At 35.9% G+C, this 18,952-nt stretch overlaps 1 protein-coding gene and 1 long non-coding RNA gene across 3 annotated transcripts; one reads left to right on the top strand and one right to left on the bottom strand.

The window, feature by feature from the left end:
• Positions 1 to 235: 235 nt before the first annotated feature.
• LOC131933048 (uncharacterized) lies at positions 236 to 7,455 on the bottom strand. 2 transcript variants are annotated; one of them, XR_009384822.1, is made up of 4 exons: positions 7,418 to 7,455; positions 7,066 to 7,173; positions 6,678 to 6,749; positions 236 to 267 (listed from the first exon to the last, which is right to left on the bottom strand). It is a non-coding gene; the product is annotated as an uncharacterized LOC131933048 (long non-coding RNA). The 2 variants fall into 2 exon arrangements; XR_009384821.1 differs by lacking the exon at positions 236 to 267 and adding an exon at positions 562 to 611.
• LOC131933047 (piggyBac transposable element-derived protein 3-like) lies at positions 4,691 to 5,846 on the top strand. Its single transcript, XM_059289895.1, has one exon. The coding sequence runs from the start codon at positions 4,707 to 4,709 to the stop codon at positions 5,547 to 5,549; it is 843 nt and encodes a 280-aa protein (XP_059145878.1). The 5' UTR covers positions 4,691 to 4,706; the 3' UTR covers positions 5,550 to 5,846.
• Positions 7,456 to 18,952: the final 11,497 nt, after the last annotated feature.

Below are 18,952 nucleotides of genomic sequence, written 5' to 3' on the forward strand. Positions count from 1 at the left end.
TGTTCATCATAAATCTACGATTGTTTTTAATTCAATATGTAGACACCGTTTCATTTTTAGGTATTTTGACGAGCTATTATGCCATTCAAATTTCAGAAAGTCTTAAGTATAACAAGAAACATACAAACGAAAGTATAACTATATTTGTGTTAATTTATTTATAAACTTATAGAAACAACCCCAACGCTTCGTATTATTTTATAGCGCCATATAACATACTTTACCTTTTTTTTTCTACGATTGGTAACGCATCTTTTTTTTCCGTCTCTAAAAAAAAAAAAAAAAAAGAAAAGTAATATCAACAATAATTGGTGGAGGTTTTGATTATTGAAATAATGTTTATAAACAGTTTTTCCCGTGTCGCTGTTATACATTTAACACGATTTTCTTTATAGTTATTAAAATAGTAGTCTATAATTTATTTTCTTCTTTTTAGTGCATTAGTACATAAAAGCTTTTTATTAAAACATTTTTATGAATTTTTTAGTACTTTACATGTTTTTACTTACAATAGAGTTTCATGAATAAAAACCATTGCGCGCCTATTGTACGCGATGACGCGCTATTGAACTTGATGACGAGTGTGGTGTCGTTCGATAGAAATGAAATGCCTACTAATTTGGTCAAACTTTTAATTAATTCATAAATATTCAATTAGGCATTCAATTAAGTCAAATTTAATGTCACGATTCATTGTCTTTATGTCTTGACCCACGTACAAATTAAGAACAGTATCTGTCAAGTAGAAGTAGCTGCAATTTTGCCCCGGCGTTTCGATCAAGACAGACTGACGACTGACGACAGGCATAGGAAGTGAGTTAAATAAAAGCTTGTAAAAACAATAACTTTTTGTTTACCGAGAAATGAGACTCTATTGTAATCAAGCAAGAAATAGTTTTCTCGATTTCTTTACATCCTATATATTTCTGGGTAAAAAAAAACGTCTCATATATCATAACTATATATTTGATATGTTTTTAAAAAAAAATCGTTTAAGCGATTTCAGTTTAATACTTCCCGTTTCTTAAAAGTTTATAACTTGTATACCGATTCATCCTAATGGAAAACATTTCATAACCCTATATGGCATACAGTTGTAATTTTGAAACAATACTTTAGAGCAATATATTATTATTTAATATTACTATTTTCTTTCGTTTTCAACTTTGTTTCGTTTCGGAAGTGTTTTGTTTTTAAAATTTTATACCGGAACTCTTTTAAAAAGAAGATTTCCCTTTCAAATTGAAAGTGGTTGTGTGCGGTTTACAGATTTCTGATTTCTTGAAATTCGTAAGCATAAACTTAAATGTTGGTAAAAATTACACTAGAATAGCTGCAAAAATTATTTTTACAATCTAAACTTGGTAATCTATCGTTTTGGGTACGTAAAATCGCCCGCGATTTGTAATGTGAAAAACAGGTGACTCCTTAAATTTTAATAATTATTTCACATTTTGAGGAGGATATATGATTTTAAAAATTCAAAAATGTTTCCTAGATTCATTTATGTACCTGTTTTTAAACAATTGAGTTAAAACTTTTCCGTAATAAATGAAGACTAGCAATGTTTCCAACAGATGCAACCAGTGTTTCTTCCAGACTTTTTTCTCCGGGGGGGCACTTGAAATCTTCGGGGGGGCGGTAAACTTTCTTCGGGGGGGCGGACACTGTTAAAAGTATATAGTTTCTATATAAATTATATAAATTTCATTTCGTTCGGGGGGGCGGTAAAAATTTTTCGGAGGGGGCTTCGCCCCCCCGAAGAGATGCCTGGAAGAAACTCTGGATGCAACCATGCTCATTTACTATAGCAGCCATGTTGTCTAAGTTTTATTTTTATAAGCTTTTAGCGCCAGATTCAGGGGGAAGCGACTCTATTTTACAAATGGCTGCTTTTTATATATTGCAAATCTTGCTCTCAGACACTGTTGTTTAAAGTTAATTTCTGGCCTATATCGATATATTTAGCCATTGATTTAGGTTTATTATTCATTTATCTATGACACAGAAGTATGACAATATACTTCTATTAAAGCCTTGACAATAAGGTAACGTTTTCGTACATAAATAGCCGCGGGCGATTTTACGTACCCAAAACGATAGATTACCCTAAACTTATTAATTAATATTAGGCCTAAATAAGTTTATTTTAATTAATTTATTTAGAATGTATTAGTAAGAGCCTAGGTTTTGATCGTTGTAATTTTACAACTACATGCAACGGAAATTGAAAAAAAATGGTTCTTGTCTAGACTGTAGACTGGAGAGTGTAGATCACTCTAACCCTCGGTTTGTAATTTGGGTAATATTTCTAGTACACAGTAGAGATCTAGTTAGTAGTTTTTCTCACTAAATCTAGAATTTACGCAATTATCAATTTAAACATGACCACTGAATAATAGACATCCATATTTAATCCATTAGGCACTAACTTTGGGGTTTTTAGTTCGTTTTAAACTAAATTACTTAATTTAATATTTATTGTCAATCACTGCCATGTCCAACACATCTCTCCATGACAACTCTTCTTAAGCTTGAAGCTAAAGAAAACCACAAATCAGGTTAGACTTTTTAAGTGGCCATGCACCCAGAGTTCCTCACTAGTAATCATCAAATAGCGGTCACGTGGTTTTTAAAAAATAAAAATAAATTGGTTGTGATACTGACGCCGGTCTTATAAAAAAACAGCTCACAATATTTGATTTCTTTTTTCATAGACTGATAAAACTAATAATGCTTTACGTTCTCGCTCATTTCTGTACCTACACTGTTGATATTTTTAAAATTCTATTAATTTTAATGAAACCAACTTTTGAATTTAGCCTCCGTTCTCCAAACCAAATTTTAAAATGCTTTTCTGGCATATCTAACCCTGCCACCAATGGTTTGTTGTTATGACACGGAAATCCCGCCATTTTGCAAGTGGTAAACATTTTAAATGTAATTAGTTGAAGGTCTCTGGAATTTGGCCGAAAAATCGCCGGAAATCAAACGTCCGGCCCGGGCGCCATATTGTTGTTAGCAACCGACCACGCCTCCAAGTTAGCGAGAAATACTACTAGTTAGTTTTATATTGTAAATATAAGTATTTTATTAGATCTATATTATATTGCGCCTATTCTTTATTTGCCAAAGTAACTAAAATATATAAAATAGGGCCTAGATCTATAAAATTTCTAGTTTTATGGCTATAAAAAATAGCTACTTACTACTGTATAGTTAGTAGGCCCTATACAATCATTTGTCCTATAAAAATGTTTAAAAAAATTATGCCTAATGCTACTGAACAATAGACAAGTTTTTAATCTTTATTTTATGCCTTATTTGGATTCATGGATTCCAAGAGGTTTTATGGAAAGTCGTCTAGTATTCCTATTCGACCTATTCCTTCTGACTCTGAAGATAGTGAATTGTCAGATTATGAAACAGAAATTTTGGACAGTACCAAGGTCCAATTGGAAGATAGGGATGAAGATTTATCATACGAAGCCCAAGGTAATTTATTATTATTCTCTAATATTTTAGTGAATACTTTCATGTCTTGTTTCTAAGTTAGTAAAATATGAGCTTTGTATATAATTACTGCTGGAAGATGCATTATTTTCAGCAAATAATATTCCCTAAAATATATTTATTCAGATCAATCCGATTCCGAATAAGAGGAAACTCCCCAAGAACCTTCTCAAGTGCCAAACAGAGGTATTCTTTGGCGGCAACAATATGGCGAACAAGAACAGACCACAACAGCGCCAGCATTCACTGGTCCTAAGCGAGAACCCCAACCCCCAAGAAAGCCACTGGATTACTTCAATGACATTATAACAGATGAACTGTTAGATACCATTGTTCATCAATCTAACCTATACAGCTCCCAACAGGATATAAACAATACACTATCTCTTGATAAAGACGAACCAGTTCATTGGAATTGTTTTTACTTTCTCGTATATACGAAGTATAGAGAAAGTCTTGTAATCGTGCAAAAAAAAAAATCGAGATTTTTGCAAATCTCGACGTTTTGCATCTCACTGATACGGAAAAACATAATTTTGCAATCTTGTCCGTATGTCTGTGTGTCTGTGTGTGTGTCTGTGTGTGTGTGTGTCCGTGTGTAAACACGATAACTTGAGTACCGTTACAGCTAGGTTGATGAAATTTCATATATAAGTATTTTATCAAAATCGTAGATCCGTATCAACTTTTGAGCGATTTCTGACAACCGGGAGTGGTACTTTTTCTACTTTGAATTTTTCAAAAGCCTATAACTTGAGTACTATTTCAGATAGATAAATGAAATTTCACATGTAAGTAAAAGATCTAATTCTCTACCTTCTGTTAAATTTTGAGTAATTTCCGTTGACCGGAAGTAGTAATTTACGCTACTTCCGATTTCTCAAAAAACTAATGTAAATTTTTAAAGTAATAATAATATTGCGCACTATTATGCGCTTTTTTATTTCGCGTTCACTTGGTGTGCAATTAATTTGTCTACGAGATTTTATTCTATTTTTAAAACTTTAAGTATTTAAAATGGATTAAAAATCATGTCTATAGCCCGAGTTCCCATCCCCTGTTATTTTATATAAGAATATTCGAGAAAGTTTAGGGGAGATCACTCCCGGTTTATTTATATGAGTGTTGTAAAGATTCCAAGACGCAGAATGTATTGGTGCCCTTCCACCAAGTGTGTTACTGTATCTGCAACAATGACTATTAACAGATTTGAGCGAATCAAAAGTAATCTCCACCTGTCAAACAACCTTGACAGAACAGATGATAAGTTGGCCAAAATAAGGCCTCTTATTGGTGCCTTCAAAAAGAGTCTATTTAACCTTGTGCCATCCGAGATGATCAGCATTGATAAACAAGTAGTACCATTTAAAGGCAAAAGCAGCATAACAACGTACAACCCCAAAAAGCCCTACAAGTGGGGTTACAAAGTTTTTGTTGCCTCTGATAACCATGCGATTGTCCATGATTTTGAAATATATACTGGGAAAATTTCAAAATGTCAGGGACAAGAAGACATAGGTGCTGCTGGCCATATTGTGCTTACCTTACTACAAAACATTCCTTGTGATGTGTGGCAGAAAGTATACATTGACAGTTGGTTTAATACACTGCAGTTGCAGGTTGTTCTGTATAAACAAGGTATAGCCTGCTTAGGGACTGTCAGGACCAACCGCCTAAAAGGATGCACTTTTCCATCGGACAGGGAGCATTCAAAAAGTGGGAGGGGCTCTTCCATTCTAAAAAGTGTTATTTTGGATGGAGTTGAAATAAATGTCATTAGTTGGCTAGATAGAAAGCCTGTCACCCTTCTTAGCACATTTGCTTCAATATTACCAACCAAAACTGTAATGCGCTTTGATTGGAAATTGAAACATGACATTGATGTCAGTTGCCCTTCAGCCGTAAGCATATATAATTCTTTTATGGGTGGGGTTGATTTGTTGGATTCTTTGGTGGCTCTGTATAGAAACCCAATCAGGTCAAAGAAGTGGTACCACAGATTATTGTTCAATTTTTTGGACTTGATTGTTGTTTAGTCTTGGCTTCTGTACAGAGAGGATCATAGAGATGGTGGATCATCTACACCAAAGCCAACTTATCTTCCCCTGCTACAGTTCAAGCTTGAACTTTCTCAGTGTCTGAGAGGTTGCAAGCTGAACAAAAGACGAGGCCATCCATGCATGGAGGTGGATAATCTGCTCCAAATAAAAAAGATGAGGTCCACCAAAGCAATTGTTCCACCTTCCTGTTTGCGGACAGACAATTTAAGACATTTCCCTACACTGTCAGAGAAAATGGGACGTTGTAAATATCCCAATTGCACTGGCTACACATCTACCAAGTGTGTAATGCTCATTTATGTCTCACTAAATCTTCCAATTGTTTTCGGAAATATCATTTTCCTTAACTGTTTGTACTTTATTTTTAGCTAACATGTGAATTTTTAGTCATTTTTTTTCACTTTACATATTTTTCCTTTTGTTTTTTTGTCATTAATAAACTTCCATGTTGTTCTAAAATCATTCTCTGCATTTATTACATTTCTCATTAATTTACGTTAATAAAATTTCTTTTCTTACGATGGAAAAAAAAAGTTTAATGGTTGCACATAGTTGCAGAATTGCAATAACCAAAATTGTTGTGATATTTATCATCTATTAAAAAAAAAGTTCTCTACACTCAAGTTAGTCCAATTGCTGTAGAAATATCAAGTCAAAAATTTTTTAACAACAAAAGCAATAATTCATGCAATATAGGGATAAATTAGTACTAGATTGTAAACTTTTACGATTTCTGTTTGTGAAGTGGCCATTTAATCTCTTTTCAAGCTTTATAGACGAAATTCATTTACATTTGCAAGATCAAAAACCAAGGTGGCACTGTATATTTCTCTTGAACTTTTGAATAACTTTTTCTAAAATACGGGCTGTGGTATCAAACGTTGTTCTAGTCCGACAATAACGGCTGTATTATTTAAATTTTTTGCCATTGTACACCGAGCTTATAAAGGTTTAACATAATGTTATTATTGTAAATAATACAGGCTTAAAAATACATTTTTCTGTTAATTTCTAATTGAGCTGAGTAGAAAAAAACTTTAAGATAAATCAAATTCCCTTAAAATAATATTTTTATAATAAAAATGTAACTAATAATTTCCGTACGAAAAGCTGTTGCAAGCTCTTGATGAGCAACAATCTTTATGGTGTGAACAGTATTCACTCGTCATGCAACAACTGTTTGATTAAAAACAAAACGTAGATATTATATATATGCATATGCATATGTATATGTATATGTATATGCATTCTTATACGGATATGGATATGGACATGGGTATGGATATGGATATGGTTATGGTTATGGTTATGATTAAGGATACGGATATGGATACGGATGTGGATATGGATATGGATATGTATTTCTGTCTGTGTCTGTATTGATATCATTATCTGTATTATTATCAATATCAGTATCTGTATCGATATAGATGTTTCAAATAAATTATTATTATCTCAATCCTTTTTAATAAATATAGTTTAACTAACTGACCTGTCTGATAGAGCACAGAGATTTGCAAAACACACCAGAAGAAGGAGAACTGCGATTTTCATTTTAGTCGTCGTAGTAACACAAAAATAAAGTATGTTGTTTCTTAAACTTGCAATATAGAGTTTTGAGTTTATACACATAATTTAGCAAAGAAATCATTAAGTGAACATCTTACTTAACAACATAACAAATGGTTAATACATTTAATATTGCCTTTATATTTTAAATATATTGTAAATTTATTTTTAATTTTAATTTATACAATGAAATATATATAAACATGAATGCTTTTTGTTAATGCAAATAAAAGTGTATTATCTATAATAATTTATTTACAACAAAGCTAACTTACAATGATGTATGTCTTACAGAATATAGATCGTTTGTATGAAGGCCTTTAATTGAAGAGACAGTTTATATATTTATGTTTTTGAGCGTGGTGAATTTCTATTGGCTTCTACTGACAACGCAAGTAATAATTCCAGCTTAAACCAAAATCAACACATTTAAAACTTTTAACCCTTTATTTACGGAATTAATTTCTGAATGACAATGTTCCATAAGCAATGGGGTATTGTATTGTTTTTGATGCACTTAAAACTTATGTCGAAGAAAATTTAGTTTTGTAAATTAATAAAAGCTCAAATATACTTTTGTTATTAAAAATACAACTAGAAATCGAGGATAGGTTTTTCCTTAAAATAAAAATAAACTGAGAGTGATCTTCACTAAACTTCTTCGAGAAATCGGAAATAGCCGTAATTACTACTTCAGGTCAACGGAAGCTACTCAAAATTTAAATGATGGCAGAGAATAAGATTTTTTTTTTACTTATATGTGAAATGTCATTTATCTATCTGAAATAGTACTCAAGTGATAGGCTTATAAAAAATTGAAAGTAGAAAAAGTTCCATTTCCGGTTATCGGAAATCACTGAAAAGCTAATACGGATCTACAAATTTGAAATAATTCGTATATATGAAATTTTATCAACCTAGTTGTAACGGTACTCAAATTATCGTGAATACAGACACATGCACACACACACACATACACACACACATACGGACAAGATTGCAAAATTTTATATGGGAACTCATTTTAGACCACTTTTTGACGGCACCAAACAGGATATGTAGTAAAACATAATATGAATACTATAGGTATAGGTTTCGTCTAAGCAAAAGTAATTAGTTTTTTGTTTGTCTGTTTCGTTATATGAGAGAATATAATACAGAACCATAAACCTAACTCGAACTCTAAAACTAAATTACAAACAAATGCAAACCTAACGCTAACACAAACTCAAACTTAAATACAAACGGCGCCCGGGTGAGGGGGTTGCGATTTTAGTTAATGCACAATTTGGCGACCAGAGTTCCAGAGCGGCTAAATAAGCAATTGGCATCCTTTAATCGTGCGCCCTTCATAGCGGGTAAAGGGCACTACTATTTTCAGCTTTAAAACTTCAAACTTCAACAGTCGCAAACGCCTGCGCCCCGTTGATTGCACGACCGGAAGCACCCTGGGCTCCCACGCGAGCACTATGGCGCATACGTTCGTTTAAAAAAAGGGCTATACTATAAAGACACAATGGGCAACAGTAATCGTTGACTGTATCAAACTAGGCGCGTCCCCCGACGAAATCTGCATCGTTGTTTCAGAATGCTATTTGGCGCTCTGGGTTATCCTGTGAGCACTATGGCGTTATAAGTTTTGAGGAGCCAGGGGCAGTACGCGGCACCTCTGCGGTTGTGTAATTGGGGGCTCCCGAGAGCACCCATCTACGACCCAGACACAATGGCGGTCACCGAAGTGTGTTCAACCTTTTTTATTTCGGTGCAGTAGTGTAGGTAAACCTGTGTCGTAATATTTATGATCCAAGCGCAGGCATTTTTTACATTTAAATAACTCAGATTTAGAAAATAAGGTCAGGCGTCTAAGACTATAATATTAGTAACTCATTGATGAAACCCTTCTTATATATTTCGTCAGACTTTCTTCTATCCCAACGCGCGGGGACGGGTACATTAGTAGTAAATATAGAGGACATTCGATAGTAATAGTATTGTCCCAAAATCAAAACAAAGTACTAAAAAACATTTTTTTGCTTTTTTTTTTTACTTTTTTGAATGCGAAGTATAGAGAAAGTATTGTCATTATGCATAAAATCGAGTCGGAAAAATATATTTTTACAATTTTGTCTGTATGTATGTGTGTATGTATGTTGGTGTGTGTGTATGTGTGTGTGTGTGTGTGAGTGTGTGCGTCTGTGTGTCTGTGAACACGATAACTTGAGTAACGTCACAGGTAGATTAATGAAAGTTAGTTTAAGTATTATATTAAATGTGTAGTTCTGTTTCAACTTTTCAGCGATTTCCGATTAACAGAAGTTGCACTTATTCTACTTTTAGTTTTTCAAAAGCCTATAACTTGAGTACTGCTCAGATAGATAAATAAAATTTCACATGTAAGTATAAGTTCTACTGCTCTGCCTTCTGTCAAATTTTTAGTCATTTCGTAGACCGTAAGTAGTAATTTACTCTATTTTCGTCTTCTCAAAAAACGCTTATGAATGTATTAAGTACTAATAATATTCCACCCTACTATACACATATTGTTTGCCATTCACTTGGTGTCATTTCTTTTTTTCTACGAAATTCTATTATATTTTTAAAAGTTTAAGTGATTAAAAATGTATTAAAAATCATGTCTATTTCCCGAGTTATCATTCCCTGTAGTTTTCTATAAAAGTATTCGAGGTAGTTTAGGGGAGATAACTCACGTTTTTTTTTTACGTTAAATATTTAGGAAATTAATTTTTTTTCAGTTTGTATGTTACTAATCCGTGTCTGTTCATATTTTGTGAGTTCCCCGTCTATATTTGCGTGAGTTATTATTTCTAGTCAGTTTATATGTGGTGATTTTTTTTCTGTTTGCATATGTGTGGTGTGTTCCTTTCTGTAGTACTTTAATATCTCTTTACTTGTGGCTACTTGCTGTGTCTGGTGAGTATACGTTTGAGTGTGATTAGTTTCTATCTCTGTTTTTTTTTTGCCGAGCTGTGTTGTTATGGAGCTAGGTACATCCATAAGTGTCTTTTTATTCTAACTAATTATCTCGACATCTATTTTAATTTGTTGAATTTAATTTGATTGCTTAGTATATCGCAAAGCCCATCACTGCACTAATAAAAGTGCAATCATTTCATCAACAAATCTAATGGAACAATTATATTTTTATAGTTTATTCAAAGCTTTTATGATCTCGTTGTTTTAATATTATTAAAATAAAATAGAAAATCCAATATCTTTTCTTGACATACAATAATTATATTTATTTTTAAACACACTAGCCAGCATTTCGTTTTACAGGTGAAGGTGTTAGAAATGGCAGCTCAGGATACTTAAAATTTTCGGGACTTATAAAATGTATCTGTTTATTGGCTGAAAAAAATCAATTCAAAACGGCATTATTTTTTATTTAGTACGCAACATCTGTTTGTGTGTTTGTTTGTGGGTTTGTGGCAAACTTATAACTTGTGATTTTTTGACAAACTTTGACGTTTTACGCCTTTCTGGAACTGAAAAAAACTATGGTTTTGCAAAAATTGCAATCTTGTCTGTCTGTGTACCTGTCATGATAACTGTAGTATCGTTTCAGTTAAATTTAAATATTGTAGTTTAGATCACTATCGCGATTTACAAAAACTGATAGTTCTACTCACTCTACATCTCATTTCTTAAAATAATAATCCAGAACACCTTTTGATAGGTGGAAGAATATCATCCTAATAAAATGCAAGCCCATGTGTGCACTTCTCTCTCTTTCCCTCTCTCTCTCTCTCTCTCTCTCTCTCTTATCCTCTCTCTCTTTCTCTCTCTCACTCTCTCTCTCTCTCTCTCTGTCCGCAATAGTTTTGAGGCTACGTGTCAGTATGTTCAGCGTCATCTTCCAACTTAAGAATATGAATAAATGAACTATTTCATTTAAATTCAATTTAGATTGAAATGTTTACACTTATCTCGACAAAACTAATACTAATTTTTAGCTATTTAGCTCTTTAGCTATTTCTTTGCATTGTCACTAATATCATTCAGCGGGTAGTTAAGTACACAGCGTTTTGACCAGTAACTATTTTATAATTTTTTTTTTTCAAATAAGGAGAACAGCAAAACATATAGATCTATAATTTAAGCAAAACTGGTAGGCCTACACATGGCTAGGTTATATATAAACGAGCCGACCCGCAGATTATCATACGCCGCTATTTAGTTGTTTTATTTTCTACTTTTCAGTAATTCATAATTTGTGAATTCGACAGTATTAATGCTGCCACTGAAATTATTTGCTTTAAAACATTAACCCCCCCCCCCCCGTGAAAGCAGCATCCTCTAAGTTATTTCTTAGTTACCTCCTGTAAGTTTAAAATTGAACTAAATTATCTGCCCCTAATAGAAACCCGGCTCTACGGCTCTACGATGTGTAAACATTTAGCTTTGTAAACATTTAGCGTGACCACAGCTCACGCCAGACAATGTGGGGGTGGGGTGGGGGTGGTAGTGATAGTGATAGAGAGAAAGAGAGGGGACTGCAAGTAGGCGCTTGCAGCTTGTTTCTAACGGCTCCCAGAAGAGAATTATATATATAGATATTACATTAAGTATTCTGATCAGAGGCGTAGCGACCGTTACCGGCGCCCAGGGGGCGCCTCGGGAGCAACCTTTCAATTTGCACCCCCCCCTCAAACTTTCGATTTGCACCGCGTCTCAAACTTTTGATTTGCAGACCCCCCCCCCTCCTCAAACTTTTGATTTTCACCCCCTCTCAAACTTTCAATTTGATCCCCCCCCCCCATATATTTTTTATATTTATATTGAAAAAAATGCAGCTAAAATGAGATTTTAATTTGTTTTTCCAACCCATTTTGGCGCCCCTAATGTCGGCGCCCGGGGAGATATATACCCCCCGCCTCCCCCCCCCCCCCCCACCGGCCCCTCGCTACGCTTTTGTTTCTGATTGTTGGAAGTTGTACTTTATTTCCATTGGAACACGATAACTTGAGAAGCCCTACTGTTTTGTTAACTGGATGATCTTATACTTATTTAAATTTTTAAGTGACCTTCAAAAACCAGAAGTTGTACTTTACTAGATTTCTTTTTTTAAAAAATGATTTAGGTACTGTTTAACATAGGTGGACGAAATATTATACATTGATATAAGATCTTATTCCGTTTATCCTGTCAATTTTGTTTTACTATGGCAGTATATACTACTATATTTTATTTCTGATCACACATAAAGATCAGTTCTAGCTTACCGATTTATTTGAAATTTTACGTAGATTAAGACTCGGTCAAAATGATCTGTGATAAAAAATTTAATTAAATTATGTTTTATTCATTTCCTAAAAAATCATTTATTTCTCCTGCATACATATTTAATTTTGTGCACTTTTATGCACATAGTGTCTGCGTTCATTTGGTTCGCAATTCTTTTCCCCACGCAATTCTTTTCTATTTAAACGTTTTTAAATACAAGAATGATTAGTGGAGATAATTCATGCTTTGTTGTCATGAGTCGAAACGGATAAACGAAATTTCGATCATTTATACCTGTCTGATGTCTTTTGATACTTATAAATGTGTTGGCAACATTGTACCCATAATTAACAGGGTTTTCTTTACACAATTTGCTCTGGGGTGGGAGATGTGTTTTTGAAATTTCCGAGTGCATTAAAGTTTACATTTTCTTTTAAAATTTGATAGTGTTATATATCTCTTTGGGGGCGCGGAGGGGGGTGTAATGAATCAGTTCCTGAAAATAGCTTGAAATAACTTTTATAATCTCAAATGATAATTTTCATTAAGTGTTTTATGACTCTCATTAATAAACAGCAAATTTAGGCTTAAAATTAAATTTTCTTCCTCAATAGGATATTCGTTGCATTATAGGACTCGAAATTGTGTCAACACTGTAAACCAAAACGAAAAAACGCAATAATACTTAAATCGATTTTCACTTTGAATTCCCCACATTCTATAAAACAACTACCCTTGTGTATATATTAGATCTAATGCTAAAACCTAATTAGCTTTTTGAGTTCGTTACTTGTTTATAATAACCCTAGCTTCACCTAGCACAGAGAAGGTTAGATTTGTATAGCGTACAATAAAACTGAAATCTGGTGCAAATATAATTCAAAAGCCATCGGTACTCGTTTCACGTGAATTATAGGCCTATATTATTATATTTTAAAATGTTGTACTTGATTGAGAAAATAATTTATGAAATAGTTATTGGTCAAAACGCAATGTGCTTTACGACACGCTGAACGATATTAGTGAAAAAGCAAAGAAATAACTAATTAGCTAAAAGTCCGACACATGTAACATAACTAGGCACACGCTAAGTGACTTAAATGATTCCGTTAAAAATCTGGCATTTTCAATGGTCATTATATTGTTTTTAAGTAATTTGTATTAGTTTGACCGATAAAATTGTATATATTTCATAGCGTACGTCTTGATGAGAAGTTCTATAGATCTAGATCTAAATCAAACTTGAATGAAGTAGTTCCTTTTTTTGTAGTCTAAAATCGGAAGATTCACATATAAAAAATGTAAAAACTTAAGTTTGACTTTGTCTGACTCGATCCCGCACCACCTGCGTGGTATTAAGAACACTATCACCTCAGCTACTTATAAAACATGGAGAATGAAAGACGTATTTAAAAAGCTTAACTTGCGCTAATTTACCTATTATTTCAAATTAATTTTTTGATCCCAAATTAGCCATTTCCAAAGCTAAACAAAAATTTCGATAAAATAATTAAGGCCTGAAATAGTTTAATATAGAATTTATTTTTGGAATATATTCTAGAGTAGATAGAGTCTAAATCTACATCTTAGCGACTTAGCGTCTAGGTCTAGTTTTTGTGTATATTTAGATCTAGATCTAGTCTTGATCTAGATTCTCTGGATCTAGAATCCAAATAGATAAAATAAATTTCATATGAGTTGGCCGGAAAAATTGTATGGTTCACATTTCATAGCGTACATATCTCTAGATCTAAATAAAATTTGAATGAAATAGTTCATTTCTTTTTATTCTAAACTCGGCAGATGACTTCATTAGTTGATGTATAAACATAAATGACGTCATTGTTTCATGGGGTTCTTTTTCACAACTATAAACACCTTTCTTGTTGCATAATTAAAACTGTTTTTCTACATTCGAATATGCCTTTATTTTTTATTCTTCTTCTTTAAATAAAATGTTAGTTATACATTTAAAACATCTACCATATTACTTTAAACAAAAGTCCGTATCAAGTTCTACATATATCGCTAAAAATTCTGATATGATACCCTGCGAAAATATTTTCCAGACAGAGAGAGAGAGAGAGAGAGAGAGCGAGAGAAAAGAGCGAGAGAGAGAGAGAGAGAGAGAGAGAGAGAGAGAGAGAGAGCGACAGAGAGAGAAGTGCGCACGGGCTTTTATCTATTAGGATGATGTGCAATTTGTATTGACAGGAAGTCCGATTTCTCATAAAAAGCATAGGAATTTATAAAACACTAATATTCCGCACTACGTCTAGGTCTCTAGGTCTAGGTCTAAGTCTAGGTCTAGGTCTAGGTCTAGGTCTAGGTCTAGGTCTAGGTCTAGGTCTAGGTCTAGGTCTAGGTCTAGGTCTAGGTCTAGGTCTATATATATATATATATATATATATATATATATATATATATATATATATATATATATATATATATATATATATATATATATATATATATATATATATATATATGGTGACAGGGCAAATGATTTCAGAACAAATTATCTCAAACAAAATATACCAGACTCGGGGTACCGAAAATATTTTTTTTTGCGGGATGGCCCTTTTTTTTCTAGTTCCGCCACTGCCCCCTCCCCATATTTCTTAGATCAAAAATTATTCTTCAATAAAATGACTCAACCACCATCTAATCGGTGCAAAGATACCTTTTAAATTAAAGAGAGATTATCAGGTTGTGTTTTTAAAAACATTTTTCCAAAGTTGCTTCCCTTTCTTTTAAATAAGGAACGGACGCATAACAGCGAAGTGGTTGCTTGTTGCAGCTTTGGGATATGGTTAGTGGGTTGGGGGTTGGTGAAGAAGATGGCTTGTTAGTAGAGACGACATAGGTGGGTTAGTAAGGTAGGTGTGTTTATGAGCTAGATGTGTTGGTAGGTGTGTTTGTAAGGTAGGTGGGTTGTTAAGGTAAGTGGGCTTGTGAGGTAGGTGGTGTCATAGCGTAGATATTGGACTAGACTAGTAGATGTTACTAAGGACGGTACGAACTTAACGGTAGACGATTTGGTGCGAGAGAATTGTGCGCATGTGCAATAAAATATTTGTGGCGCGAGTGTGACTTGAGAATGACGAGACCATGTACTGATGACGTAAGACGCAGCAGTGAAGTTAGTTGGGGTTAGATATAGTAGAAGACTGACGTATTCTTTAATATTGTGCAACTGATCTATAAGTGTGTGTTAATAAAGTTCATGTTATTTCATAAACGAAGTTGTCGACATTTTTAATTAGTATCTGCGGAACATAAGAGTGATTCCTGTCGTCCTAACAAGTATTATAGTTGCCGTATGAATAGTAGTAGACCAGATCAGAATATATGGAGAAGATTATATATAAACCCCCCATCACAGGTGGGTTGGTGAGGTAGATGGTTGGTAAGGAATATGGGTTGGTAAAGTAGGTGGGTTGGTGATCTAGGTGGGCTGGTAAGGTAGGTGGGTTGGTGATGTGGATGGGTTTGTGAGGTAGGTGTGTAAATTAATTAGGTGTGTTAGGGAGGTAGGTGGGTTGGTGATGTGGATGGGTTGGTGAGGTAGGTGTGTCAATTAATCAGGTGTGTTAGGGAGGTAGGTGGGTTGGTGATGTGAATGGGTTGGTGAGGTAGGTGTGTCAATTAATCAGGTGTGTTAGGGAGGTAGTTGGGTTGGTGATGTGGATGGGTTTGTGAGGTAGGTATGTCAATTAATTTACAAGTTACATGACAAAAACCATTGTCAAGTTTATAGCTAAAGTTTCAGTAAAATATTATTTAGTGGTAAAGAAATAGACTGCTGACCCGACTAAAATCCATCGAGCAACTATTGAACGTGATGACGCGCTTTTGACATAGAGCCCCCGTCGCTCCACGCCCAACACGGCCCTGATGACGCGTGTGGATTGAACTGCCCGCTAATTCGGTCCAAATATTAATTGATTCATAAAAAATTCATTAGGCATCCAATCAAGTCAAATTTAATCTCATAATGCATTGTCTTCATGTCTTGACCCACGTACCAATTACGAACCGTATCTGTCAGTTAGAAGTGTCCGAATTTTCGCTCCGGCGTTTCGATCAAGACAGACAGACAGACAGACAGACAGACAGACAGACAGAGGAAGTGAGTGTAATAAAAGCTTGTAAAAATGAATACTAAAATGAGAGGACTAACAGAAAACTTTTATTATTTTAGAATATATGTTTATTTGTTTGTAGGTTTGTGGTAACAACAAAACTGGATTTCGACACATTTTTAAATGCAGAGTTTCTGCTAAGACTGTCCAGATAAGTTCTTCTCCAATAACATTACAAGAATATTATATGAATAATATATTTTTTTTTTATAAATAAGGGGAGGTAACAAAATTAAATACAATAGCTTGCTAGATCTAGTCGGTTATTTGCCTGAGAGTCGACCCAGAGACGTAGCGACACTTCCTGACCCCCTCCCCCATATATTTATTATATTAAAATACAAAACTGCAGTTAAAATAAGCTTTTAATTTTTTCAACCCTCTTTGGCGCCCCCTAGGGTCGTCACCCTTGGATATATGTACCCCTCCCCATTCGCTACGCCTCTGAGTCTTTTAGAGACTGCAAACTACTCGAACAACGGGGATCACCGGCTCAGGAGTTACGCTCCTATAAGCCAGGCCGGTCTCGACGCAGTGTACTCCGACTAATTGGCTTTACGTGGGCTGTTGGCAGCCGTATGAAGATGTCGGTTCGAACACTGCATGTCGGTCGCTTTGCTTCCGTGGGCTCTCACCAGGCTTGCCTTCCCCACCACCTGACGCAGGACTTCGTCCCACCGTCATGGAACCCAGATTGATCGTGGGTGGCCTTCGGACATTTTAAAAACAGGGTTAGGAGACTTCGGATTGCTATGGCGGGTGGGTTCCCCTGCACAAACCCACAGTCGAGCTCCCAATGCATCTTCCCCCAGACGCCTTGGCAGGAGATGACGTTGTTCTATGGCATCGCGCAGTGCATCGCCGTCACTCATTGGCGTACCCGCTCTCCTGCTGGTTGGACTCGGGCTTGTCTTCCGCTCCAGTACATCGTACTACCCGTCCTGGGAGCTGTACCTTGTCTCGCCTCCTGCTACGGTTTTCGGGCGATACACTTTCATAGGGGGTCCTGGTTTCCCAGTCGCAAGCCAGGAACACTTAAAAGAAACAGGGGGGTGCAACGCGGGGGCATCTAGCCAAAAGAAGACGTCGGCGTTCGCGGACAGAGTTTTTTACGTGCTTCCGTGGGTAACTTGTAGCTATGGAGACCCTTCCGTACCCCGCCGAATAGGCACATTCGGGCAACCAGGCTAGCGCACATCTCACACATGGGGGGGGGGGGCGGCATTCATCACGAGCTGCCACTTACGCGGCTATCGGCCCAACTTGGGTTTTCGCCCGGTGACTCCCCTATGGCCGGGTCGCCGTTTTGTTGGCTTTGATTCCTGTCTCCCACCCGCGCACCAACTAGGTCGTCAGCAAGGGCTGCGAGTTGGATCTAGTGGGGACTCGGTTCGTCTTAGGCCGTTTTCTGAGTCAGGCCACAATGTCCGTGTCCGCCGCGCGGCAGTACGAGAGGACACCAGATTCTCGTACACAATTGCAAACGTCCTTCATCAATCCCAGGTTCTTGTATAAAAGCTTATCAACTTCACAGATCCCATCAATGTTCTCCCGGCGCTGAGGGCAAGGCACTCTGCTAAGATGACATGTTCAAACGTTTCTGCGGCGTTGCCACAGTGGCGACATTGGTGATCGCGGGTAATGTGTAGGCCATACAGATATGACTTAGACGGGCAGTGTCTTGTTATAAGCTGGGTAATAATGGACTGTTGCCAGTTTTGCTAATTCAACTATGGGTCAGACTTAGAGGACCTCTTCATGTGCTTGAAACGGTCTGGGCTTTGGACCCCTCTGTCCACTCCTTTCCCATTCCTGTTTGAAACTTTCCTTTAGTCTCACAAAACATTCACCGTATGTTCGCAAGAGAGTCAGCTTTTTTCGTTCCCTGCTAAGCCGACGTTGCCGGACACCCATTGAAAGCAGATTGTTCTACCTAGGATTCTCGAAATGCGATCGGCACCGTATAGCATCAATAGGACGCCATTGCCTGCAGTGCAGACATGGAGTCTGTTAAAATTAACGCACCGTTAGCTACGGCCACGATGGCAGTAATTTCAGCCTCATAGTTGGTCCATCAGTGTACGCTCGTATCCACATAGAAGGGTACCGCTCGGTGGCTGCTTCCGCAGCGTTTAGCAAAGCACCTACGTTTCCTTCCTCCTTCAGCCCGCCAGGCAGTCAGGTAAATCCATCGGTGGCCTTTCGGGCACTGTACTCAGTTTTGCCCGGTTTGTCGGCATATCGTGCTTTAGCTGCAGGGCGCTCGCTGCCCCTGCAAAATTTTGCCTTTTGATGCGCACCCGTCCTTCAGCCAGGACAGTTTGCGTAAGCTCGCTTTCGTCCAGCCGTACGAACCCGTTTTTAAATTTGCCTTTTCTTTCCTTAACTTATAATATCTTTACACAGCTGAATGATCTGGTA

Source organism: Physella acuta, unplaced genomic scaffold, assembly GCF_028476545.2.
Source record: "Physella acuta isolate Inbredline_101_S28 unplaced genomic scaffold, ASM2847654v3 ptg002352l, whole genome shotgun sequence".
NCBI lineage: Eukaryota > Metazoa > Mollusca > Gastropoda > Physidae > Physella > Physella acuta.

Coding starts and splice junctions, on each gene's coding strand:
- LOC131933047 (XM_059289895.1), top strand. CDS start 4,707: ATGACTATTAACAGATTTGAGCGAATCAAAAGTAATCTCCACCTGTCA.